This window comes from Phasianus colchicus, chromosome Z (genome assembly GCF_987193195.1).
Source record: "Phasianus colchicus chromosome Z, bPhaCol1.hap1.1, whole genome shotgun sequence".
NCBI classification, from domain to species: Eukaryota; Metazoa; Chordata; class Aves; order Galliformes; family Phasianidae; genus Phasianus; species Phasianus colchicus.
In genome coordinates this window covers 34,421,030-34,448,018 of record NC_143476.1, presented here as the reverse complement: position 1 = coordinate 34,448,018, position 26,989 = coordinate 34,421,030, and the positions used below count along the sequence as shown (strand labels likewise).

The following is a 26,989-nucleotide window of genomic DNA, read 5'->3' as shown; positions in this document are numbered from 1 at the left end:
TCTCCTTGTCTAATATGGTTGTTTGTTTCTGAGGAACAGAGGAAAATTACTGTTCACAACAAAGATCTGGAAGGGAGCATATCTGCACAGTGAAGGGACCATTCTTAAAATGAGTAAATCTACTTACAGAAATAGTGGAGTTTAATGATGAGTCTGATGGTGGAGAAAAGGTTGAATTAAGTTTTTACTTTTTATCTATCTCATGTATGTTAACATTCTACAAGAAATCTGGCAACAGTTGATGCTATGAGTAAGTTAAGACTGTAACACAAAACTGCATGGAATCAGTAGAGGTAAGACCAAGATGCCTGAATGTATGACTCTCTGGATATTGTACCTCTGCTTGCTAAAAAGCCTGAACTTGTAATGGACAAGTCCAGAAGTGTGTATCAGTGCCAAATGCTGCCTAATTACAGAGAGAAATCCAAAGATACATGCAGTATTCCTACAAATACCTGTTCTGCTGACCTTTGCATAGAATCTCACTCACTGCTTGCACCTGTTTCCGCAGTGGGTCTGAAACAATGGAAGGGAACAGTTTAAAAGATCCCCCAAATCTCAGGAACTAAGAACATTATGACTGTTGTTTGTTTGTTTAAACTCATACGTTTTCTTAGAAGGAAGGAAGTTACTTCACTGGCTAACTGTTCTTTCTTCACTGCTTACCCAAGCCAGGCCTAGGAAACACCCCTTGGAGCCTTCTAGGTGAGATGAATGCCCCTGAGGGTGCCAGCAGTAGCAGTGCTGGGAGCGGCCCCTACCCAATCACAACACAGAAACGCAAGTATTCACTACAGAAGGCTCATGTCTGAGACAGCAGCCCTATGAGCTGGCAAATAATGGCAAAAATGATGGGTTGATGGTTTTTATGTCATGAGGACATCAAGCTAACAGCCTTATATGGGAAAAGGATATCACTATACTTCTGAATTCATCTTGAGAAATATTTTGATTGGGATATTTGGTGTGAACAATTTTTCTGAATTGCACTGATACAAGAAAACCTTGTTAAAGTTGTATAATAAAGCCAATCAATTCCCATTAAATTTTTGAGAACACTCACTAATTGTAGCTTTTAGATGTCTGGGAATAAGCTAGGAAGGGATTTATGGTTACTTTAGGAGGAAAGGGAAGAAATTTCTTTCTTAAGCAGCAAGTCATTTTCACAAAACTTAACTCCCCAAACACCACAATTAAGATGTTAATGTCATTGTTAACTACTTTTTATACAAGTTCTATGTTTTTCATCTTCTGCTGTATACTATAACTCAAAAGTATAATTTTCTTCTCTGTTTTTGCCGTCCAAAAATCATTGATTTTTTGCTATGTTACTAATAGAGTAGTAATAGAGAGAGTAATAGAGAGTAATAGAGTACGGTATTTTACGGTATCTCCTCCTGAGTTGATAACGTTACGTATTTCTGTAAGTACAGTTTCTCCTTCTATACTCTATGATATATATATATGATATCTTGTAGATGAAGTCTTTAAAGTCTCTAATTTGCATTTGTTCTTGAATCAGCTATGGAATAAACCAGAAAAGTTTGGAGTAACAAAGTGGAATGGAGCGACAGGTCCAGCAGGCTCTGAATGCTGATCCTATTGAACCTCAGTGGGGAGGAAAAACTCTGTATTCCTCAAGCCATCTATTCCACAGGCTGCCTATGAACATCACTGTGCAGCTGTGCAGCTGAAGAGTTGAATCTAGATAAAACTTCTCGGGGAAATCCTATCCTACATTCACCCCTGTGTTCTGCTCTGCCATTTTCTTTCACTTCTCATCAGTGGGAATCAGCAGCTTTTTTCCACTGATCACTTCCTCCAGATCTATCTGGGTAGTTTGGTGCTCAGTGTAGTGTAGTTTTTTTATGAAATGATTCTGAACTCTAAAAATAATAATAATAATAGCTAAGAGCTAGCAAACACCGTATTAAATATTTCAGTAGGGAACACCATTCAGTTGAATTTAATTTACACGCTCTATTTACTTCAACAAATTATTTAGCAGTGGGATCAAATGCACTCTCAGCAAGTTTGTGGAGGTGATCCTGCCCCTCTGCTCTGTGCTGGTGAGACCTCACCTGAAGTACCTCATTCAGAAGCAGAGTTCTCTGTATTTGAGAGACAAGAACCTGTTGGAATGCATCCAGAGGAGAGCCACGGAAGTGATCCAAGGGATGGAGCACCTCCCCTGTGAGAACAGAGAGCTGGGGCTGTTCTTATGGGAGAAGACAGCTCAATGAATCCTTCTTTGTTTTTGGCTCAAAGCTTGCTTTCTGAGGTATTTCTTGTGATAAGGCTGACTTGTCTAGAAGATAAGTGATGTGTGTTGCCACGGGGCAACCAACATCACTGTGTGGACAATTTTACATCTGAAAGCATTTCTTTGGAACTGTTTGTCTTTGGAAGAGAGTGCTCAGGACTGTTTACTGGCGGAAGATCTGGCCTGTGACCAAGTAACTCTAACTTGGTATGGGAAAATTAAGGAATGATACCATCATGTCCTGTGAAAAGAGGATGCAAGTGGGCATCCATACTCTCTCTTATCTGCTGGCAAGGTCCGGAAGAGGGGAACAAAGGAGTTTCTGCTGAGATCCCAGAGCCAGAAGTTGCCATTCCAAGGAGAGCTGATTCAACCACTTTAGATTTGAGCTGTCACTTCAAAGAGAGCTGCCTTGACCACTTTGGATTTACAAATAAGTTTGTACTACCATTGAAAGTTGCCGTCGTCCTCAATGGAACAACAATGCCCAATGACCCACCACTACTGAAGATCAATGGCTGAACTACAAACCACACTGGATCCATGGTGGTGACTATCTCCCTCTTGCTTCCTACAAAGACTCCTTGCTTCTATTTTCTATCTTTTCTATCACACTCCTTCCCTTCCCCATCACCCTAATTCATAATAGTGTCTGTCCTCCCCTTCCCTATCTCCCTGATTAAGATTTGTAATAAACTGGTTGGACCAATATTTGAACCACTGCTTCTTAATCTCATGCTGGGTATACAGACATCAAAGAACCTCCTCTCCCTCCTATAAATTGGAGCTAGACAACAAGGCACTGGGGAGACCTGAGAGCAGCTTTTCAGTTTCTAAAGGGGGGTCATTATAAAGCAGAGGACAGACTAGCAGAGTCTGTTGTGATAGGACAAGGGGACATGGTTTCAAACTAAAAGAAGAGATTTAGGCTGGATATAAGGAAGGCTTCTTTTTTTACAATAAGGGTGGTGAGGCACTGGCACAGGCTGCCCAGAGAGGTGGTGGATGCCCTGGCCCTGGATACACTCAAGGTCAGTTTGGATGGGGCTCTGAGCACCCTGATGTCCCTATAGGTGGTCCTGTTCACTGAACTGGAGTTGGAGTAAATGACCTCGAAGGGTCCCTTCCAACTCAAACATTTCCACAGCTCTATGAAAAGTGGCACAATTCCACAGAGGAGTATGACTTTAATTGCATATATTTCCTGGAAACATACAATACTTTATCCCTGTTCTAGGATTAGACGTGAAGACCTCTCCTCTAACGTTGCTTGTAATTTCTTTACTTGCGTTAGAGCTGAAGTGCCCAAAATCTCCCCTTGAACTCCAAATTTTGACTGCACTGGGATTAGATTTATGGAAACCTAAATATCCACAAACTAATTGCTGCTTACAGACATCTAAATGCTTACCATCATGTAGAAACCTTTTAGAAAGAGAGAAGTACATGACCCCATCACTCTGTTCTGAGAAGAAAGCTTATTTTTAAAGTCACGTTATTTTCAACTGGTAAGTGGAATGTGTGGAAGTGGAAGAAGTTGGTCAAATTTACCACAGAGGCATTTTTTGCAGAAGCTTGCTTAAGCTTTTTAATTGAGAATCTCATGCAGTAAGTGCATAACAAAGCTGCACTAGCAGAAAGTTTTCTAGTTTGGTCATGGTCATCTATGACATAACATACAATGAATTTATCCCTTTCAGTTTGTTTAGAGCTTAAGAACACATGCATCACAAATGATTCCATCGCTTACTTGTACAAATTTCACAGACAACAGACTATGAATTTCAAGAGTGCATCAGTGTCTGTACTTTAATAATTGATGAACCTATAAAAACAGGATTTATTAATGTTTAAAAATTCATTTTAAGTAATTTCTGAGTTCAGATATAAAAAAGCAAAATGTAGCACCATAGTTAATTAAGATGTATATATTTTCCTTTTTCCAGAGGCTTTCCATATAAGAATGTTTTTTCAACCACCCTCTTGGCTAATAATTCATTTCTTAAGCAAGCATCACGTCCTTCTTAGAAGATCAAAATCTTTCTAACCAAGGCTGCCTTACGTTTTTGCTCAGCTTCAAGACCTTCATTCCACCATTCCTGTCCAGGATGCCTGCAATGATAATTAAATTATGGTGTTAATCTCTTTTTCCTTATTATTACCATTCAAGCTTGACTAATTTTTAGAAATGTTCATGTCTCCCAGGAAATGCCTGCTAAACAGACTTGTTGTGACATTGTGCTTTGCTAATTTAAAGTAACCAACATGTTGTGAGGGAAAATATGTTCTCCCCATCTTTTGTAGTGTACTACATCAGTGTGGTACACTGAATGTTGCAGTTAAAATCAAATTTCCGTATGTTGATAAGCATCTGATAAGTTAGACTGCCATATTAAAAAAAAAAAAAAAGGAAGTGTATAATCTGTTTATACTAATTCTGATTGAGATATATGTTAACAAAACATTTTGATATAATAAATGACATTCGTATTCTTTTGCTTATGACTGGGAGCACAGAATTGCCATCATTGCCCTCCTCACTGGACTTCACTTGTAAGTTTATTCCACTTTGTTTCATAAAATGGAACAGATGTTTGTGATGAGCAGAGTAGGCTTCCTTCACCACACTGTGATCATGTCTTTTTTGCCTAGGAAAGTAATGAGAAAAAGAACATCATTAAGAGAAGGAATGATGTCTATCAGACAGCATATACAGCCTAGGGAAAGCTAAAATACATTCTACAGAGCAGCTAAAAGGAGCTGGGGTTATTGCAGGAAAATCCTCCCAGAGGCCAAAGACTAATAGTACTTTGAATAACAAGATTCATTTACTCCTTTCTTCATCAGAAAGTGAAGACTTTTAGTTGTCACCTGCTTGTTTGAAAACAAAAACAAAAAAAGGAGGTATTTTAAAAATAGAGGAAAAATAAAGAAGAAAGGGGGAAAAAAAATACTGTTTTGTTCTTCCACTAAGATAGCTGGGAAAAACACAAGGACATTCCTTCACTTATTTTACCCTAAAAATTTTTCTGAAGTAGGATTAGAGGAAGAGATATTTAAACATTTAAATTAAAATTTATTCTTGTCTTCTCATTCAATATAGCAGTTCTCTCAGCCATCTTTCCCTGTACCCTTTCTATTCTCCACGCCACAGATCTGAAAAGGCAAAGTTACCATTCAAACACAAAGAGGAAATATAATCCTATAGCATTAGTGAGGTTATAACATGTCTACAGAGATACAAGGAAAAGCTGTTTTACAAAAAGGTAACAGGTTCAGTAAATAGAAGTGCATGTATAGCTAAGTTTTGGCTAGACTATTGTAAAAAATAGATGACAAGAAAAGATATGCAAAGGATATGTAGAAGACTCTTGTTCTACAGTAGGAACAGATGCAGGCATCTTCCTGCATGTGGAATTAGTGTGATTTTTTTCTATATGTATATTTATGTATATAATTATTGTTTTTAAAGCACATTTTCTCTCAGAGTTGAGATTGCTATAGTTTTTATTTAAGAAATAGTTTTAAAACTTGGAAAAGTTACTAAAAAAAATTAAGTAGCAAAAATGTTGCAATGATCTACAACAATAATATTTCTGAGGATTTGTGTAAAAGGAATAAGAAGTCAAATTATTTAAAAAAAAAATCACAGAATTGCAGAAAGATTGATGTTGGAAGGGATTTTGGGGTGCATCTGCTCCAATTCCTGCTCCAGCAGGATCACCCAGAGCTAGGTGCCTGGTACTGTGTCCAGATGGCTTTTGGAGATCTCCAAGGACAAGACTCCATAGCACCTGGGCAGCTTGTGCTAGGGCTCCATCACAGCATCACTGACAGCTTCCTGATGTTCAGATGGAACTTCCTGTGCTTCAGATTCTGCCAAATGCTTCTGCTGCTGTACTTGGACACCAACTGGAAAAGTGTGGCTTCATTCGCTCTGTCTTTAGGTGTTTATACACTGATGAAATACCCCTTGGGCCTTCTCTTTTCAAAATGTATGGATATTTTCTATATTCTGTGTTTGGCAAAAGAAATAGCTCCTAGGAGTCCTGAATTTTGGCTCACAGAATAGATTAAGCAGAAGCATTAAAATATATTCTAAAGATAAATTAAAAGGGAACATTTTATTGAAACAAACAACAAGGAAAAGACAAACACTCTAAATAGCTCCAAGGGGATACTGTGGCATGTCACACACGTACAGTCCTCATATCTTATCAAATTAGATTGCTAATTAATTAGATTGTGACACAACTGATCTCATTTTTCTATACTTGTGCCCTTAGAAATGGCTTTAAGGGCTAAATTTGTCCATTTTGCAAAAATCTAAAATTTCTCTGCTCTGAATTTCTTGAAAGTTATCCTTCTGACCACTAGCAATACATTTCATCTCAGTATAAATAATGAGCTTTCTTCAGTCTTCTGGAAATGAAAATAAGGGATAGTAATAAAAAATACCAAAGGTGTGAAAGATAAATCAGCTGCTCAGCCTGGAAAACTCCAGAACTCCGTGAGGATCTTTGCAGCCTGTGTTGAGGCTTCTGTGGCAGCATGTTTCCAGACAAGACTTTCAGGTGCCTATCAATGATCAGACAAGCACTTTCTGTGCATCTCTTTCTATCTGGTGCCTGAAGATTTTGTCTAAAGAGAAACTGGATGGCGTATGACGAAACAACTGTGCACTGGAGGAAAGGAACACTTGGCTCACACTCAGATGAATCTGGGCAGAACTGTAAATAAAATGCAAATACCATAGCAAATAAAACAAAGCAAAAATGTTGATAAAATAAGGGACAGAATAATGGTTGTGCTGAATGCAATCAAAACCTTTTCATGTCAGCACGGCCAAGCTTTGTTCCACTGCTGTCATGACCCTCCTATAGTCCCTTCTCTGGAGGGGCTTTTAACTCTGCAAAATGGGAACATGGCACTATGTTGTATGTAGTGCGAGAAGAGCGATCTGCTACTGCAGGCACAAAAGGGTCACAAAGCTGACTCACACTCCCCAGGACTTAGACACAGAGAAGGAAAACCGTGATTTGCTTGAGTTGGAAGGAAAGCAATGTGACAGTGCATCCCAAATTAATCTTCTTCCTTTTTATCCTCATGATAAGAAAAGATAAAAACAGAAAATAAAGGTATCCTGGCCTCAATCCTTCAGAAAGCAGTTCTGAAAAGTAGCAAATAGCCTTTGTTAACACACAATCCGTTTGGGTGACTGTAATTACTAATCTCAGATTTTCTTTGTGTTGCAAACGAAGCAATTCTGTTTCGGAAATACCTTTTCTCTGTGAGCTGCTGAGGGAGAGCTGCAAAGACCAGAAAGTAGGATGAAAACTTCAACAGAACAATGGTCCCTCCCACGAATAAAAAACTCCACTTCAAAACAACTTTCTCCGAGCAGGAAACATCAGTTTTTCACTATCCAAAGCAACAACTGACACAGTGCTTGATTTAAATGGAACTGCAGTTTTAATGGAACTCTGATTCTATGAGCCTGATAAAGTGAAATTAACACTCATCTATAATTTGTGAGGTATCGTTTTACCAAAACACTCCGTGTAATTCCATTTTGGACAAAAAACACCAAGAGTTCTGGCCAGACAATGAATCACAGAATCATAGAATCACTCAAGACCTTAAAGATTGAGTCCAACCACGATAATAATGATAATGCCAACAGTGCAAGCTGGAGTTAATAAGATAAGTAAGAAAATGCTGGCTTACGTCTCAAAAGTGAAAAGAAACTATTTTGTGTCTGTTTTTTCTTTTCTCAGAATAGTTGTTCCTTATCAGGCTACCATATTTACTGGGATTCGTGTCATAATCCAGTTCAATAAAACTTGAAATAAAAGATTAAATAAGGACAGAAAAGTGGATATAAATTCAATTTCTTTCTCATCAATGTCATCACTCCTACATATGTTAGTACAACTGTGTTTTAGCTGAAATACTTAAAATTGGCTGCTGAATTTATTGTAGGTGGGTAGTTACTCGATTATAGATTAAGTGAAATGTACATTTGCCACCTATAAAATTCATTACTTTCTTTCTGCACATAAGGCACCGCAAAGCACACAGCCATGGGCGGGTCATATCGGAATGCCCTCAGCCTCGTGGGGTTGGGCTGCATGGCAGGCATTCCTCCTCAATTAGTGCAACAAAAGAATGTGGCAGGCCTTCTCTGCCCAGTGTCCTGAAGCAACTTAGTATGGGAATCAAGAGGTGAGGAGAGGGCAGGTTCTATGAAAATAAAATAAAATAAAGTAATTATATTCATACTGTCATCACAGAGCAGAAGAGCTGAGGGGAGGCCTGATGGCGGCTGCAGCTCCTCACAGGGAATGGAGGGCAGCGCTGAGCTCTGCTCTGTGACAGCGACAGGCCCGAGGGAACGGCGCAGGGGAGGGCAGCTGGGGGTGAGGGAAAGGGTCTGCACCACAGGGCGGTGGGCATGGAACAGCTCCCCAGGGCAGTGGCACTGTTTGGGCACCGCTCTCAGGCACAGTTTCTGGGTTTGGGTCTTCCTGTATGAAGCCAGGGGTTGGACTCAGTGATCCTTATGCATCTCTTCCAACCTCCAAGATTCTGTAATTCCACCATTCTAAGTGTATCTGTACATATTCATATACAGACTTTGCAAATGAGGAGGGAAGTCAATGGCTGCTTATTTGAGACTTGCTTTTCAAGCCCGGAGTTAATGACCAAAAGAAGTCTTCCCCTTTATGTTCCTTTTGTGACAAGATATGACACTGAGAAAGACTAATTCAGTGAATTTAGTACTCCTTATCAACACTAACAACTACTTTTATCTTGCTATGTCTCACTGTACTCTTTCTTCTTTGTCATTGTTTTTCACCCGGACATGGTAAACTTGATTTATTGTTATCTTTTAACAATGACTGCTGATGGTCTGTTTATTTGACAATGCAGAATTTATAGATAGTACATTAGTTTGAAAGCAATACTGACTCCTTAAGTTCCTGAACTGAGAAAAGTTTCTGTGGTCTCATATCAGTAGCTTTCTCAAGTACTTTCTTGGATATATGGGCACTGCCCAGAGCAGTACAGTAGATGTGTGATGTGGCATAAATTTTGTTAAGCCCTCTATTTCCACCTTGATCCCTTACAGAATCTGTTAGCAGACAGTAAGAACTGAAGATACGCACAGATATGCACAAAGTTAGTATACAGGATGCTTACAGAATATTTTGGATTTTGAAACCTCTGAAGCAGCCTCTAGGGATTAACAGTCTGTCGCAAACAGTGGAGCTCCCACTCCTTGGGAAGACTCCCGACTTACTATTTTAGTGTTATTGTAGGTCTCAGGTAGGTCAGAATCTCATTCTGACAAAGAAAATCTAGCAATTTATTGCAAACATTATTCTCTTTCCTCTTTCAGTTATTGTTAAGTGAGAGATAAATAATTCTTACAATAAATTATTTCAGTAAGTAGAGAAACGTTATAATATAAGATGGAATCATACTATGAACTGGCTCCTGAGATGGCTTACCGTACTTTTTTGATCAATCTGGTACGTATCAGATTATGTTTTTTAGCTGAAACCTTTACAGCTCCTACTCAAAAGAAACAAACAAGCCACCTCGAAACACGGCATTACAAAAAAAAAATAGCAACAACGTCCAACCTACTCCAACTCTTATGCACAAGCATTTACAGAACCTTAAATACAATTTAGTTTTGTTTTACTTTCTATTTTTTCCTCTTGCCACGGGTTATCCTTAGATATAAGTCCGTGACAGGGGGGCACAGGCCCAGGGAAGGAGAAAAGGAGGCAAAAAGGCACGAACGGTTTGCCGCGACCCGGCCGGCCCCGGGCCACGTGCGCTCCGGGAGAGGCGGAAGGGCAGAGAGCTAGCCGGTATTTTAACGGAAAGAAAACACAACGGCGACGATCTGAGGAGGAAGGGTAATTTACTGAATCTAACTGAACCAAACAAAACGAGAGAGACAGGAGTATCAAAAGAAATGAGAGTCAAACCTCGGTACTACGAGGGAAAGCACGTGCTTTCTCTGCGGCGAGCTGAGACGGCGGAGCTGAGACGGGGAGAGGCGGCCGCTCCGGGTCCGCAGCTCCGCCCCGCTGCCTCTGCCCGCCAGCTCTTCCGGGGATGCCGCCCCCTCCCGTCCCATCGGGATGCTCAAATTGTCCACAACAGTAAACGGAACAGAACATTGACTCGTTAACTCCCCCTGGTCCACATGATGTTCTGATGTGGAATACTGACAACAAAAAAATCACGAAGCCACAACACCTCTGGAGTTGGATTTGCAGTAACTCCTTAGTTACTGGGAAGAATTGTAGGATGCAAACTTAATGTAGAGATACAGGCTGGGATAAGGGAAAAAGAAAAGCAGGAAAAGAACCTGTCCTTTCTATTAGTATGCCAGAAGGGAAAGAACAAAAGAGAACATAAAATCCTTTGCTGGGCACAAACATGCAGAAATTCACCTAAAATAAATACATTAACTGTGTCATTTTGTTGCTGTCCAGGATCCTGGGATTCAGAGATAAAAGCCTGGAAGGTAAAAGGTATGGAATTATCTGTCCTGTATTAAAGTTGGACCTCTAACAAAGGTTGGCTGAAGTCCTAAAGCACTGGGTCAGTATTCAAAAAAAAAAAAAAAAAAGAAAAAAAAAAAAAAAACAATAGTTCAGTTTTGTTATAAAGATAACATGAAAATATCAACTGGGAAATGAACAAACAGACCTTCTTCCTTGAACTGTAGTAAATTTGTATGGACAGTCTCATCTGAAAAAAAAAAAAAAAAAAAGAACTCCCTCTGATTAACAATCGTGATGGCTGTTTTAACAGATCATTAATGTGGAAAATTGAAATTAATTCAGCCTATTTGAAGTAAAAAATAGTTCATGCAAACAGTAAAAGCAGTATCTCTATATGTTAAATGCAGAACATCTTTATTTAATTTTCAGCTCAGGTTATAAATCACTGTAAATGAAATGAACATGATATATGATTCTACTCCACAACTGCATTATTTAAAGATAAACAGCAAGAAACTTTTTTGATGAGATCTTAAAAGACAGAAAAGACAAATTACCACGTTCAAACTTCTTCTTCACTGCTGAAAAATAGTTTTATGATGGTGGTAGTTTATGATTTTTTCAGTGCAAAGTGATTAAAGATATGTTGTCATGGATCTATGCCATTCTGCGCTGGAAATAAGTCAGTTGTACCTTTAACTTGTCCACCCCAAGACATTAATATTGGTGCAAGAAAAAAACTAATTGCCTTTATCATGAAGACATAGTTTTATGCAGCATTTTCATGCTATTTGATAAGTTGAGGGAAAAACTTTTCAGTGGGGACTACCAAGTCTGCCTTTACCAGCTAGCCTTGCTTGTTTTGACATATACCCTTATATGAACTAAAAATATATAAACAACATGGAGTTTTCTTGGTGTGGCCCTTATTTTCCTCAGATGCTGACTGCATACACTTAAAAAATTCCATAAACAGGAATACTAGAACTTCTCAGGGAGTTATTCTTTTTACTACATGCCCTTCATAAAATCAAACACATTATCTTCTAATCTTGTTCATGGAAGATGTTTATAATCATTTAAAGAATTGAGTATAGGAGCAGTGTTTCTAAGCTTATCAGCTGCTCTGCTGTATACATTCCTTACAACTTAAAATACATACTTTGACTCAAGTTGGTAGGGAATTATGGATTTATTGCAAATGACATTACTCATTAGGACTTATTCATTCTTGTAAGTCTTTGTGTCAGTGTACTGATTAAAAAAAAACAATCTTGCAAGAATTTGGAAGTATAGAAAAGATTATTTAGTGATATTATTTGATAATATTTTATGAAATGCCCAACAAAATTTTGTCTATATCCATGTAGAAAGCCTTAGATATTATTGTTAAAGTCTCCCAAAATTCAGGAATTTTGTAAATAATTTGTTTTCATATGTATATTTATATATATATATATATATGTAATAACAAATATTCAGTATTCAGTCTGCCACTATTTTGTTATTTTCTCATAAATAATACACCATCAATTTGGCAGTACACATTAAAGGAGGAGTAGACATTATGTATTTAATTCATATTAAGCATGGATATTCTTTCCTGCAAAAGAAAGCTGAGTGAAGATATCAGTTCATCATTTTGTTTTGAACAGTTGGTTGATTGGACTTACTTAAGTAAATTTTTCTTCTTCAGTTCTATGGTGACAGTAGTCTTAAGGGATTTCAGAGTTGCAGTAGTTAGTTAAGTATATATATGTTGCTGAGCACCATAAGAACAATGACAGGTATAACTATACAGTGGTGGACAATTTCACCCTAGTAAACTCAGTTTGTCAGAGTCCCATGGTCCAAATAGCCACATCCCTGGCTGAGGTGCCAGCTAAAGCAGGTTCCCTACAGTATGTCACACAGGTAGGTGTCCAGATGGGTATTGAATATCTCCATAGAAGGAGACTCCACAACCTTTCTGGGCAGCCTGTTCCAGTGCTTTGTCACTTTCCCTGTATTCCTTATGTTTGTGGCCTCACCAGGGCAAAGTAGAGGGGAAGATTCACCTCCCTCAACCTGCTAGCTATGCTCTTTTTGATGTACCCCAAGATACCGTTGACATTCTTGGCCACACAGGCACAATGCTGGCTCGTGGCCTACCTGTTCTCCAGCAGAACACCCACATCCTTCTCTGCAGAACTTCTCCCAGCAAGTCATCCCCTAACGTGTGTTGATGCATGTGGTTATTCCTCCCCAGGTGCAAGACTCTACACTTGCTCTTGATAAATCTCAACAGGTTCCTTCCTGCCCAGCTCTCCAGTCTGTCCAGATCTTGCTAAATGGCAGCACAGCCTTCAGGTGTGTCTGCCAATCCTCCCAGCTTTGTATCATCAGCAAACTTGCTGAGAGAGGACTCTATCTGTTCATCCCTTCTATTGATGAAGGTGTTGAACAAGACTGGAGCCAGCACTGACTCCTGGAGAACACCACTAGTTACAGGCCTCCAGCCAGACTTTGCACCATTGATCACAATGCTCTGAGCTCTACCGGCCAGCCAGTTCTCCATGCACCCCACCATCCACTCATCTATTCCACACTTTCTAAGCTTCATTACAGGATGTTGTGGGAAACAGTGTCAAACGCCTTGCTGGATCCACTGCTCTCCTCTTATCTATCCAGCCAGTGATGACATCATAGAAAGCTACCAGATTGGTCAATTACGACTTCCCATTTGTGAATCTATGTTGACAATTCCTGATAACCTTCTTCTCTTCCAATTGCTTGGAGATCACATCCAGAACAAGTTGTTCCATCACCTTTTCTGGAATGAGGTGAGGCTGACTGGCCTGTAGTTTCCTGGATCATCCTTCTTGCCCTTTCTGAAGACTGGAATGACATTGGCTTTCATCCAGTCTTCAGGTACTTCTCCTGTTTGCCAAGACCTTTCAAAGGTGATAGAGAGTGACTCAGCAATCACTACTGCCAGCTCCCTCAGAACATATGACTGCATCACATTGGGGTCCATTGTATGCACTAATTTGGCTAGATGGCCTCTAACCATACACTGGTAGGCCAAGGGAAAGTCTTCCATTCCCTAGACTCAGTCTTCACTGACAGTCAGGCTTCCTATGTTTCTCATGTTCTTCAACCTCTAGATGCAAGCTGGGTGCGCAAAATCCATCCAAAAGTAAGCAAAGAGCAAATTCAGGGCCACCTGATGAGACTGAATGCATACATGTCTATGGGGGCAGATGACATGCGTCGTAGAGTTCTAACAGAACTGGCTGATGTGGTTGTCAATCCTCTTTCTATCATACTGAAAAGGTCATGGCTGTCAGGCAAAGTACCTGATGCCCAGACAAATGGAAGCATTCAAGAAAGGGAGAAAGAAAGACCCAGGGAACTACATGCCTGTGAACCTCAGCTCTGTACTTGGGAAGATCATGGAACAGATCCTACTGGAAGCCAAGTTGCACATGCATGCAAGAAAAAGAGGTGATCCCAGTCAACATGGCTTCATTAAGGGCAGATTGCCTGACCTTTCTGGTGGCTTTCTACAATAGAGTGATGGCATCAGGAGACATAGGAAGGGCAACTAATGTCATCTAACTGAACTTATGCAGGGCCATTAATATGGTCCGTCACCACATTCTTATCTCTAAACTGTAAATATAGGAATTTGAAGGCTGTGCTATTCAGTGGATAAAGCACTGGTTCAATTGTCAGAGCCAGAGGGTTGTGGTCAACAGTTCCATATGCTGGTGGAGGCCAGTCAAAAGTGGTGTCCCTCCAGGGGTCTCCATCAATGGCACTGTCTAGGATGCAATGGGAAGAAAAGCAAGTGATGGGGTAAGGATATTCCAGGACTTTCCATAATTCCCTTTTGATAATATGCTTTTTAGCCAGGTTCTCTGATGAAGTGCAAAACAAACATTTTATGTTCTTTCTCCCACTGCTACCTGATTTCTGCTTCATAGATCAAATTTTCAGCCATGGAATGGATTACTTCAAATGGGCAAGTTGATGGTACTATTGCAAAACTCAGAGTAATGTTTCTTTCTCATATTTTTGCTGGAAAATGAAGGAAAATAATGACATTTTTGAAGTTTTACTCTCTGTTTTCAAATTGCCAGCAAAAGTTAGGTACTTTTATAATTCTCTTCATTTTAAACAAGTGTTCTTCCTTTTAAAAAATGTGTTCTAATATTAATTTTCAAGGACAGCCAGGCATGATTGCAGTTTTGCTGGATAAGTCTTTGCTAGAAGCATCTGCATGCATACTTGATTCAGTGAATAAATATGGGCCTGTATCTTTTCATGACATTTTGCTATTTTAACATTAATTTCTACAGTTCTTGGGACATGCTCACACCTAACTTACAGTATCCTGTAAAATTTGGTTGACATCAAGGCAATTTTGAAGTATTTAAATCTGCACTGAAGATTTTCAATGGGACACACAGTCCTGAATATGCTCCTTGACTTCCTCTGCATTGTGGCAGAGAGAAGATGTGGATGTTTCCACCTAGCACCCATGGTAAACAGCTGACTGAACAGCACAGTGCATTCACTCATAAGCCACAAAGTGATGCCTGTGTAAGGAAACAGACATTTGCTTGGGCCCGCACATAGCTAAAATGCACAGCTTTTTATTTAAATGAAATACCACAGGTCTTACATCTACCCTACTTCCATGCTCCTCCACCCCTCTCAAGAACCGATGAGATTTCCATTAGCAGAAGTGCAGGGATGACTGATGCTGAAAACATGGAGGAGTTCAGACAACACTGAGACATTTTATAGCTGCTGGAAAGGGAAGAGCAGTTCTGATGACAAATGCTACTCCCTCTCTGGCCCCATTTTAAACTGAAATCCTATTTTATGAGCCCTTGCACATCTTAAAGCAGTCATAGCTCATCCACCTTCCAACAGTTATTTAAACTCCAGCCATATCTCATCACACCTTCGGGCAGACAGAAGAAGACCCCCGAGGACACCGGTGCAGAATGAAGGGTAAGCCACCAACATACTGCTGGGGGGACTCATGGGGAGCCAGGGGCACACTGAGTCTGAGGAGCAGATAACAAGGCAAACAGAGGAAGCTTTGGTTCAGCATTTCATTTGATACTCTGCACATTCTCTGTACCTTCTCTCACAGAACTAATTAGTCTCCTGCTCCAGCAGGGGGAGGGAGCACTGGAGAATAACTGAACCCAAAGAACAATATTGGCACAGGAACAAATGGCCGTGAAACAGTTTAGTCTGTGTTTCAGAAGATGGTTTCTATTTGCCAGAGAAAGAAGGTCATGGAGCAGATTTCCTACGAGAGGCTAGGATAAAAATGTTAATGGTCATACAACAGAACTTATGCAATTCATGATTGAGATTATAGAGTTTGATTGCTTGTCCTTATACAGAGAATCAGATTTCCTTTGCCATGTTAACAAGACCATCATAAGGTTTTATACAGGAAGACATGGAATCATAGAATCATCAAGTTTGGAAAAGACCTCCAAGATCATCCAGTCCAACCGTCCACCTACCACCAATATTACCCACTAATCCATGTCCCTCAGTACAACTTTAAATGTTTCTTGAACATCTTCGCAGATGGTGACTCCACCACCTCCCTCAACACCCCAACAACATCACTAGCATGAAAGCAGAGATTTTTTTGCTGCTCTAATGAAGAAGGAGGTGACAACTTATCTGAACAAGGGCAAGAATTTGGTGTGTTTTTCTTCAGTGTGACTACACTGGCAGAATAACTGCCTGAGAAAAGATAGCTAAGCAGTCATAAGATTCTTGAAATAGTCTAATATTCAAAGTCACATGGATTAGTTGCAGCCAGGATTCTATATAATTTGTGAGACAGGGAGAAGAACAAATGTCTGTATTATCTCTAGTCGCTCTCATTCATGCACTTCTTGTGCCTTTGTTGGTGCTGTCACTTAACACGAATTTTGCTGCTCCCACACTAGAGCCATATGATTTTTTGCTTCTGCTGTCTTGCAGTTCACTCTGTGAGATATGATCCTGATGTGTCTAGATCCCTGGGAGAGAGGATCTCAGGTCTCCAGGACCGTGCCAAAAGGCTGAGAGTCAGTCCGCTTCATTTTCTGAAGTAAATATTTATGGATATTTCAGAAATGCAGTGGAATGATTACAAGCACTTATTTATTCCTGTTTTTTATTGTCAGCAAGGTCTGCTTGTTAGGAAAAGGTTATATCTTTGTTGGAATAACTGGAACATCCTGGAACCAAACAGAAGCAATTTCAATATGTACATTCTTCTTTATAGTTGCAAAAAATGCAAGATTCAAAATATTCACAAGTGATATATTTTGTAGATAACTTCTTTAGAAAATAAAAGAGAAAGTTTAAGGCGATAAGCATTATACATGAGCAAAAAAAAAAAAAAAAAAAAAAAAGACACATTAAGCAGCAGGTTAATCCAATTTTTTTCATATAACTCATAAATCCATATTAGTCAAAGCTGAACAGTTTACAACTTTCTTCAGTGTCCTGCGGGCATTCTCTCACAGAACTGCAGAATTGCAGAGGTTGAAAGGAACCTCTAGCAATCACTGAGTCCAGTCTCCATGCTGAAGAAGGTTTTTTCCACAGTTCAGCATATCTAGGTTGCTTTTATACGGTTAGGAAGCCTCAGTAAGTATTTTATTGTGTTTTGTGAGGCTTAGAGGATGATGTACCTGAGGAAAATACTTTAAATTATATTTTTGCTACTTGAAAAGGCAGACAGATGAAACAATCTCTTTTAAATAAAGGGACAAGTAGCTGCAAAGGTTTTTCTTCATGTCAGCACGAAGTATCACAAAACTGTACTTTATGGCACCTAGATAACTTTCTAGAAAGAGTGAAAAAAATTATTTTTTCATAGAAAACAGATACAGAAATACAATTTCAAATATAGTGTTCTGGTATTTTTATGAAATGTGCACTTCTTTTTCTAACTTTCTGGGTTGGCTGCCATGTTTATCTGACCCTTAGCACCTGACCCTTACCTGACTCAGTGAGGTACACTGGCTGAGGATTTGCTGCATGCCAGCATCCCATGAGGCAGTCATGGGTGTTTTCAGTGTTCTTTGTCTCATCAAACCAAGACCTCTTCTGCTTCAGACATGTAGACCTTGTAAGAATATCAAGGCAAAGGAGCTACAGATATCACAGAGGTTGTCCAAGTACCCTGAGTCACTGGCACCAACTCCTGGATGATTACCACTGTAGCCCTCCTCAGTCAGCTTTAGACAGGTTTACTCACACTCTTTTCTGCCTTCGTTCTTTTCTTTTTTCTTTGAATATTGCAGATTTCATCTGGTTGAGCAAAGTTTGCAAATAATTTGGTCAATGACTCATCAGCTAAGATACAAACTTCATCCTTTCCTGGCAAATTCCAAAATTTGTGCTGTCTGTTCGTTGTGTATATTGCTCAGCTAAGTGTTTATTTTTAACATCTTAGAAATGTATTATAAAACACTCCACTGAGGCCACTAAGGAGTACACTTTGTGCTTCTTCCAGCCCCAGCTTTACAGAGGACTGCAAAGCCAGGTGCTTTATAAGCTGGGATATGCTGATTCTGCTTTCACATCAAGGCAGCTATGTTTGTGGATACGTTACATTTTCCACCAAAAAAACATACCCTGTCATGCTGGTTTCCTTTGCTTATTTTGAGCCATATAATTGGTCTGTAAATGTAAATGTCAGAAATGAAAGCAGAGTAACAAAAAGTAGCACATGTGGATGGCATGGTTAGTGAAGTCTGAACAGATCCCCGTGGCTTCACATGAAATAACAGCCACCTTCAGCAAGCTCTCAGAAGTAAAAGCAAGGAGCAGACACTTGGGTTGCCACAACAGGAAGGTGCAGCTATAGTGGAGCTGGGTAATGCCAGACACAAAACTGGGCACAAAGGAGATGAATGTTGGCATAAAGGCTGGCACTGTGAGCAGCCCAAGTGAGGTACTGGGAAGAACTTACATGAAGCCAGTGCCAGCAGCAGGCAGGAGGTGCAGCGAGCTGTTCTCCAGGGGCTTTTAGGGCCAAGGATTTCTGAAAGCCACACTGTGCTTTGCTGCAGAACCTGATGTCTGGGAGCAGCGTGTAATGAAACAACATTAAGAATCCTTTAAGTCGATGGTTTGATTGTATGCTCTAATTAGTGTGACCAGCAATAGGCAAAGGGAAAGAAATGAAGAAAACCATATGGATATTAAGACTTAGAAGTGTGCTTCATTGATCTTGTTCCACCAAGAAGATAACTGCAAAAATATAATTGTTTCACTGAATCATAGAATCATAGAATCACTCTTCCACCAAGGTAATGAAATAACCAACTGCTCTGTTTTCATTAATTCTGAAATGCAGTTAAGGAATGACTGCATTTACATCTAAATATATTAATGTATGCATTCTTGCACACAGATATCCTTTTCATTCCATGTCCTCGTTAGGTTATATATTAATCAAATTAAGGAAATAAACAGAGGAAACAAAGGACAACATTACTGTAAATAAAGTTTTCAATAAAAATATTTACAACATAACTTTTTAACCTAATTCCTCCTAGGAGTTCTTATGTATAATTAATTTATGTTTCAGTTGTACACGTTGAAACAGTTTTATAGCTCTAAAAGACAGAAGAGCCTTAGCACATACTGTAGGTATTAAGCAAAATCTGAACTGAATGTAGTGAACTGTGACCAAATACTTGTTCTCACCAGTTGAAGTAGTGTTCAGAATACATCGCTTACAAAATGGCATTTCTGTATTGAACAATTGATGCTGCAGCACTGAAGTCATGATAAGTTTACATGAATTACATTCTTGATTAAGTCAATATCATCATTAGAATAACTCAGTGAAACTCGGAGAGTGTCTAAACATAAAAAAAAAGGACAGAAGAGTAGGTGTCACTTTATTTACCTAAATAATTGAAGTTTGTAAGGCACAATCTATCATTTTGTCCTTCAAATTTGAAAAGCAAGAGAGTTGATTTATTTATATTAGAAGCAATTGCAAGAGTCTCACACCTTACAATATTGAAATTCCACATTCAAAACTGAAACATGTATTGGACACACGTCTGGAATTTATTTCTGCACTCTCTAGTTCTGTACTTTGTGAAGTTCTTGGCTACTACAGAAAGGAAACAAACAATCTGGTTTAATTTCCTATTTCAGCCAAATGACTTTTGTTCAACAACTGCATGCCTTCCTTTATGGGCAGAATGTTATGATAAGTTATGATAAGCAATGCCCCTCTGCCTATTTATTTAACATGACCTAGAGCTATATTCTAGAGCCATTCATCTGCAAAATGAATGCAAAAAAACACTCCTGTGACAGAGCAGGCAAAACAGTGAGGACGAACCTTGCCTCAGTTCTTTGAAATGTCATTAAAAATCTGTCCTATGAAATACCCTATGAAAGTAGGTACTTTTCTAAGGAGTATCACTCCTAAGTAGGAGTAGGATGTGAAAGTTTTGAGAGGAAAAAAAACAACTTGAGTCTGCTTTATGACTAGAACACTGGAATCTTATTCCATGCTTTTCCAGTTCCTCAAATATGATCAGAAGATCAGGAATATCAGAAAAGTTTCTTAATACTCTATTTCTGAATGTATGCATTAATGTGAAATATAAAAATAAATCCGCACACTTGGTACCTAAGAGTAAAGGTATATCTTGTCTTTATGAACTGTTATGCTACTACTGTGCCAACCAGTGACACTAAGAACAACCTGATGACTCTGAAAACTCAGTTACAGACTCATTCAGATTGTGGAAGTAGTATCATTTCAGAAATCTCACAAGTCATTGTATTTTTCTCAGTTGCTGGACATGATAGTAATTGTTTGACAAAAGCACAGCTCTCAAAACAGAATGTATTTCTGACTGTAAGACTGCTCCTAATGTTTGCAAAAAGCTCTAATTGCCTTGTTTTCTTTCACTAAGTTATTTCCTTTTTTTAAATAATTGACAGTGACTTATAATTGACCTGTATTCATCCTTCACCTGTTGTCTGGTGGCCTTTCTCAGTGGAACAGCATTTGTGATCTACAGTTCTGCACACGGACCTGAGGACTCACTATGGAAGTGACTCACCTTCTTTGAAGTGTCAGATGTACCTTTGCTGTCCAAGGTGTCATCACCAACAGTGATCTCAGTTCACACCTTGTTCACACACCATTTGCAAACTGTCAAGTTCCAGAGCCTCATACTTAGTCTGTATTAACACCCAGCAGGTGAGGTAAGCAGCAAGGGGATTGACCTTTGGCCGCAAGGAGAAACCTGCTTCCATTTGCCTCTGTCTCTCAGATCCCCTTCTGCCTCTGCATCCTGCCTTCACTGCTCACGTCAACCATAAAAAGGTGCCTGGTTCACCTTCCTTTGAGGAGCAGCTGGGCCCTTCACTGGCAGTCTTCTGTGTGATCTTTCAGATGGGTTCAGGAACAGAAGGAGAACCTGACAAATTGTAAAACACACATAACATTTTGTCAATAAGGCATAGGGCTCCACTGCTTTTGTGTCTCACCCACAGAAAAGCTTTGCATTAAATTTTACATACAAAGAATGCTGACATTAGGCTAAGATGTGGCTAAGAACTGAAAAAGTGGTATTTACAAGCATTCTGAACCTCTTCAACTACATTTGCATTTGTACTAAATTTCTCTGGAGATTGTATTTGTGTTTGTTTTTTTGTTTGATTATTATTTCAATACAAAAAAACTGCAGAAAGCATTGTGTCTTAGTTAGCATTTCTACAGACTCCAGTGAACTTAAAAATACTATGCATATATTCACAGATACCACTTTCATGAACTAGCAAAGGATAAATTAACAGCCATATTCCATTCTTTTTACTCCATATTTCTGAAATAGTTTGTGGTATCTCAACTCTGAAATGAGCCCGAGCATTGCAACAGCAAGCTCTGTTGTGATCCTGATCAACTAAGTGCAGATCAATTGAGTGACATACCATAATGTTAAGAGTCATTTTTTTATTTTTGTTGGTCTTCAGGGAAGTCCAAAAACAAACAAACAAACAACAAAAAAAACATCTATCCAGGCAAAGGTGCTTTGCACTCGTACGTTCTCTGGATAAGTAAAAGCTGAGACAATTGTTTGAAATGCAGCCCAGAAACACAGAGAACTCTAGGCATCTTTAAAGCATAATTTGGTGAAGATGTACTAAATTTTGTCAGGGGCATTCAGGTTAACACCCACAAGTTATTATGATCCTCAGTCACTATTGTGTGGGAATCATATTTCTCTGCCCAACTGATGTCTGAGCTCACTAAGTCAGAGTTACACTATTTGTATGCCATCAATTTTTTTCTAGTCTCTGTAGGCATGCTGCATTCCCTTTCCTAACTGACAACACAATTACCACCAAATACCTCATCAGGTTCCTGTTTTATGCATCTTCCCTTTCTCTACATTAACACATTTGTGATATTGGAGAGTTCTTTTGCAGTCCACCTCTAGCTGCTGGAACAATTTATTCAAGTTACAGTTGTGTATCACATTTGAAATGCATTCTGCAGGAATTCTGGATGTAACACAGGATTGCACTTCCTATCTTGCTTTGTTTTCTTTCATTTGACAGTGGTGAAAGGATGCTGCAACTGGGCTCTGCATGCACATTTCTAAGGAAATATATTTACCTGCTGCTGCACACTTTTATTGTGCCTTTATAAGTTTTTGTAAATAGCTGTATACTGCAAATACTTCAGTTTAAATTCCATCAGGATTTTGTGTGTAAGTTCTCTTTAAGGCTCTTACCAGAAAATGACAAGAAGCCTTTTTTAAAAATCCCATCTGATAGAGGGAAGGAAATTGCTCCTTCCTTACACGAGAGAGTTCTTTCATAGCTTTAGAAGCAAAGTGTTGTCAGAGCCTTTAAGGGTACAAAGGTCTTTTATGTTATCTTTCCTGTATTTGTTTAGCTGATGCCTGCTTCTGAATACTTTTGAAGAATTAAATAGTTCTATTGGAAAACCCCAACAAAGATAATCAAATAAACATGTTTGACCATTTCAGGGCTAAGCAAAAGTTAAACGATATTATTGAGGGATTTATCCAAAAGTCCCTTGAACACTGACAGGCAAAGTATCAACCACCTCTTAGGCAGTCTGTTCCAGTGTTAAACCACTCCCATGGTGAAGAAATTTTTCCTGATGTCCAGGCTGAATCTTATCTGGTATAGCTTTTTGTCTTTTCCTTATTTGCTATCATTGTTTGCCAAGAAGAGATCAACACCTCCTTCTCTCTATTTCCCCTCCTCAGAAAGTTGTAGACAGTGCGATCACCTCTTGGTTTCCTTTTCTCCAGACTGGACAACCAAAATGTCATCAGACTGTCTTCGTGGGAAACATGCCTTCCAGCCCTTTCACCAGCTTTTCTGACCTCCTCTGGACACTTTCAAATACCTTACCAAGGTTTTGGTATTGTGGGGCTCAGAACTGCACACAGTGCTCAAGGTGAGACACTATCAATATGAAATGAAGTATAAGAATCACCTCTTTTGGCCAGCTGGCTGATGTTGAGCCTGCTGTATCCACCACCCCCAGATCTCTTTCTGCTGAGCTGCTCTCCAGCCACTTACCTCCCAGTCTGTCTGGCACCTGTGTTTGCCATTACCCCATCGCAGGTACAGTACCCAGCATTTACCTTTGCTGAACTTTATGCCATTGCTGATGCTCCAATCTATATCTCTCTTCAAGGCTTCTTGTCTCTGCAGGGAGCCAATGGCCTCTCCTCACACATACTCCCCCCCAAGCCCCTCCCACCCCCATTAAGTATCATCACCAAACTTGCTAAGGATGCATTCCACTCCTGAGCCCAGATGTTGAACAGAATTGGCCCTAGAATTGAGCTCTGGGGAGCACCTCCATTGACTGACTGCAAACCAGCCCCATGTTCTAAAACAGGACTTCTTAATGACTAAGTCTGAAATAGCTTTGATCTTTAAATGCCTTTAAGCAGCACCCAGGATATTTTTTTCTGTAAGTTTTCAAGGTTCTGAGGTTTGACTAACAGATCTGTAGTTTTCTTGGCCTTTTCTCATGCTCTTCTTTAGACTGGCATGAGATTGGCTAGTGACCACTTAGTGAAGAAAGCCTTCTGTTACTGTCTGATACCAAAGGCAATGCTGGTCAATGTCAACTCAGGCTGAACATCGGTTTCTCTTGTTTTCTCCCAGCAACTGCATGTCTGTAACCACTCACTGTAAAGCCTGACCTTGTTTCCAGAGATCATATATCTTCTTTTTTCTGCCCTACTTCCAGGAGGAAGATTTCCTTGTTCAGCCACACTGGTCTTCTGCCTTGTTTGCTTCACTTCTGAAACAATGGTGTTGCCTTTACTTTAGTAAATACTTCACTATTTTTGTTATATTTCTTCTTACCACCTAATTTTTTCTTTCCTCTATAGGTGATCTTTGAATGAGCACTGGTCTTTAAATAGGCATTGTCTAGAGAGATTCTTCATTCATTTAGCTGATATGCCATGGAACAGGTCAGAGAGCATGGTTCAATAACACCACATTGCATTTACACTAAACATTTTCTCAGCAAAACAGCTAATCCCACAGTGGTTGCCTCTGCTTTGTAACAACTTGCCATTTTTTTTCTGGTTTGCCACACTTTTCTTTTTGTCTTCTCTAAAATTAGTTTTCAAATGTTTCTTCTCTGTAGACCTGAACTGAGCCTATCCGGATTTGCTTAAATACAGTCCTGTTAGACTCATTAATTGTGACTGTAAGCAGAATGGAAGCCAGCTGAGATGGGGTGAAATGTTACTCAGTTCTACGCAAACCTAAGACTGAAGGAAAATCTTTGGAATGGGCTCATTCCATGTACATATTGTAGGAATTAGCATATGTTTTCTATAAAATTATTTCTTCTTTCATGTCACTCATGTTTCTTAAAATCTGCTTTCTAGAAAATATACTAATTGATTATAAATGTTTTGTAGACACTATAGGACTCTGGGTCTAAAAAAGATGCTTTCATTTTTGTGTTGGCCATTCTACTATGGTCTCTGTGCATATAACCCAAAACCATAAATATCACATGAAATCTGACGGCTTTATTGATGCACTTCGCTTTATTCCTTCTCTTTTGGCCAAAGAGTGTCACAAGGGAAAGTGATTGGCAAATGGTCTTGGTAATATCCTATTTCAAGACCTTTATGGACGCAGAATGTGAACGATGCTCTAGATAGCTACAAGCTCATAATGTCTTCAAAGTTCATGAGTATCCCACTGGAATGATGACATTCCTATACCACTGCCGCGCTCATTCAACTGATTACTTCTTGACCTTTTCAAGCATCTGTTTTGCCTGGAGGGCAAAAAGGAAAACTAATATGTTTTATTCTCCCCTGGTTCTGATCAATTTATGACTCTTGTGCTGTTGGGACTGTATGAAACTTAGAAAAGTTGTATCTTCTGACTCCTTTTAGGAGCTGAATACAAAACAGTGTGCTGTGTTATCGACAGAGACAAAATGAGGAAAAAAAGCATGAAAAATCAGTGGTTTCATTTAATTTCATTTCACCTGACTTGTGTAAAAAGATATTACACTTCCTGTTTTGATTTCTCCTTTGGACTATTGAATACTGAATTTTCACTTTGTAGCTGGGAAGGAGATATTTTATTTATTCCTCTACTCATCATATAATTGCCAGTTAAATCAATTTCTAAATTTAAAAAATATCCTTAAAATGTGGTACAAATAAGATTGGATTTAGAAATCTTTAACTTTTAAATAATACATTTTAAGTTCCTACTGCACTTTTGTGAGTGAGGGAGGAAAGGCTAATGATTTAATATCTTGCCAATTCTATAAATTTTAAAAGCATACTGGTATGTCAGCCATTTCCTTTTGTGGGAATAAAACCAGGAGTTGGACAGCATTATAACAATGCTTTCTTATCACTGATAAGCTGAAAGTAGTAGTATTAAACAGCTGAATAAAATTCATGAAGCTTGAGAATAAGTGTTTCTTAAACACCTCCTTTCTTTTGAATCTTTAGATTAGAGTCTAACATTCTGGCTGCATAACTTGACCTAGACATGAATCACCAGCCCATCAGTATGACACTTGTTTCTACTTCATCATTAGAAATAGATTAATTACTTGAATAGATAGTAATAATTAAAAATGTTTGGCTGCTGTTCTAGAAAAATGTGTGTAGCCATCCAAAATGTCTAGAGTTCAAAAATCCAAGTAATAAATATTCTGAACGTGATGTGTGTGCTATTATCCCACTGTAAAGAGGAAATATGTGTGCTGTTTTTACTAGCTAGGGAAGAAAACTCATGATTTCTTTTTTTTTTCTTCATCAGGCAAAAGATCTCTTGAAACTATGCAGAAACCTTTTGGTGGTATCTACTTGCACTGGCTCCAGTTGTCATGGATGTGAAGTTCTGTAATCCTTAGAGACTCACTATCTTTTCACACAGGCAACTGAACCAAAGCTGCCATTCTCCTGGTTTCTTTTTGTTTTGGTCAGACCCAGTCAAATATACTGACAGATTATTTTTCCTGGTCTCCAGTTAAGCAAATATTCAGCATCACTATGTTTTGTACTTCCTCAGTCCATTTTGTCACTTGTATACTACAGAAGCCGTAAATCATTCTTATTGCCTCCTTGGGCTTTTTTTTTTTTTTTTCCCCAGTTTTCTCTTGAAGATAACTTGGGTAGAAACAATTTATATTTTGAGTTTAAGGAGAGAAATGCAATCATGGAATCAAAAATATTCTGAATTGGAGGGGACTCACAAGGATCACAGAGTCCAGTGTCTGACTCCACACAGGTCTACCCAAATGTCAAACCATATTTCTGAGAGCATTATACAAACACTGCTTAAACTCCAGCAGCTTGGTATAGGCTGCCATGAGGTTGAAACATCAGTCTCCTCTCCTCTAGGCTGAACAAATAGAGACTTCAGATGTTCCTCATACATCTTTCCCTCTAGACCTTTCATCATCTTTGTGGATTTTTGACATTCCCTAATAGTTTTATGTCCTCCTTATATTGTGGTACCCAAACCTGCCCACAGAGCTCACGGTGAGGCCATACCAGCATGAAGCAGAGCAGGACAATTCCTTCCCTTGCTCGACTGGCTGTGATGGGCCTGATTCATCCCAGGGTACAGCTTACTATTTTGGCTTTCAAAG

General features: G+C 39.1%; 1 protein-coding gene across 1 annotated transcript; it reads right to left on the bottom strand.

Annotated features, from left to right (window-relative positions):
- Positions 1-486: 486 nt before the first annotated feature.
- On the bottom strand, positions 487-10,840 carry LOC149912834 (uncharacterized). Its single transcript, XM_090131881.1, has 4 exons — positions 10,267-10,840; positions 4,805-4,911; positions 4,326-4,375; positions 487-516 (listed from the first exon to the last, which is right to left on the bottom strand). The coding sequence occupies exons 1-4, from the start codon at positions 10,416-10,418 to the stop codon at positions 487-489; spliced, it is 339 nt and encodes a 112-aa protein (XP_089988007.1). The 5' UTR covers positions 10,419-10,840.
- Between the last annotated feature and the right edge of the window lie 16,149 nt (positions 10,841-26,989).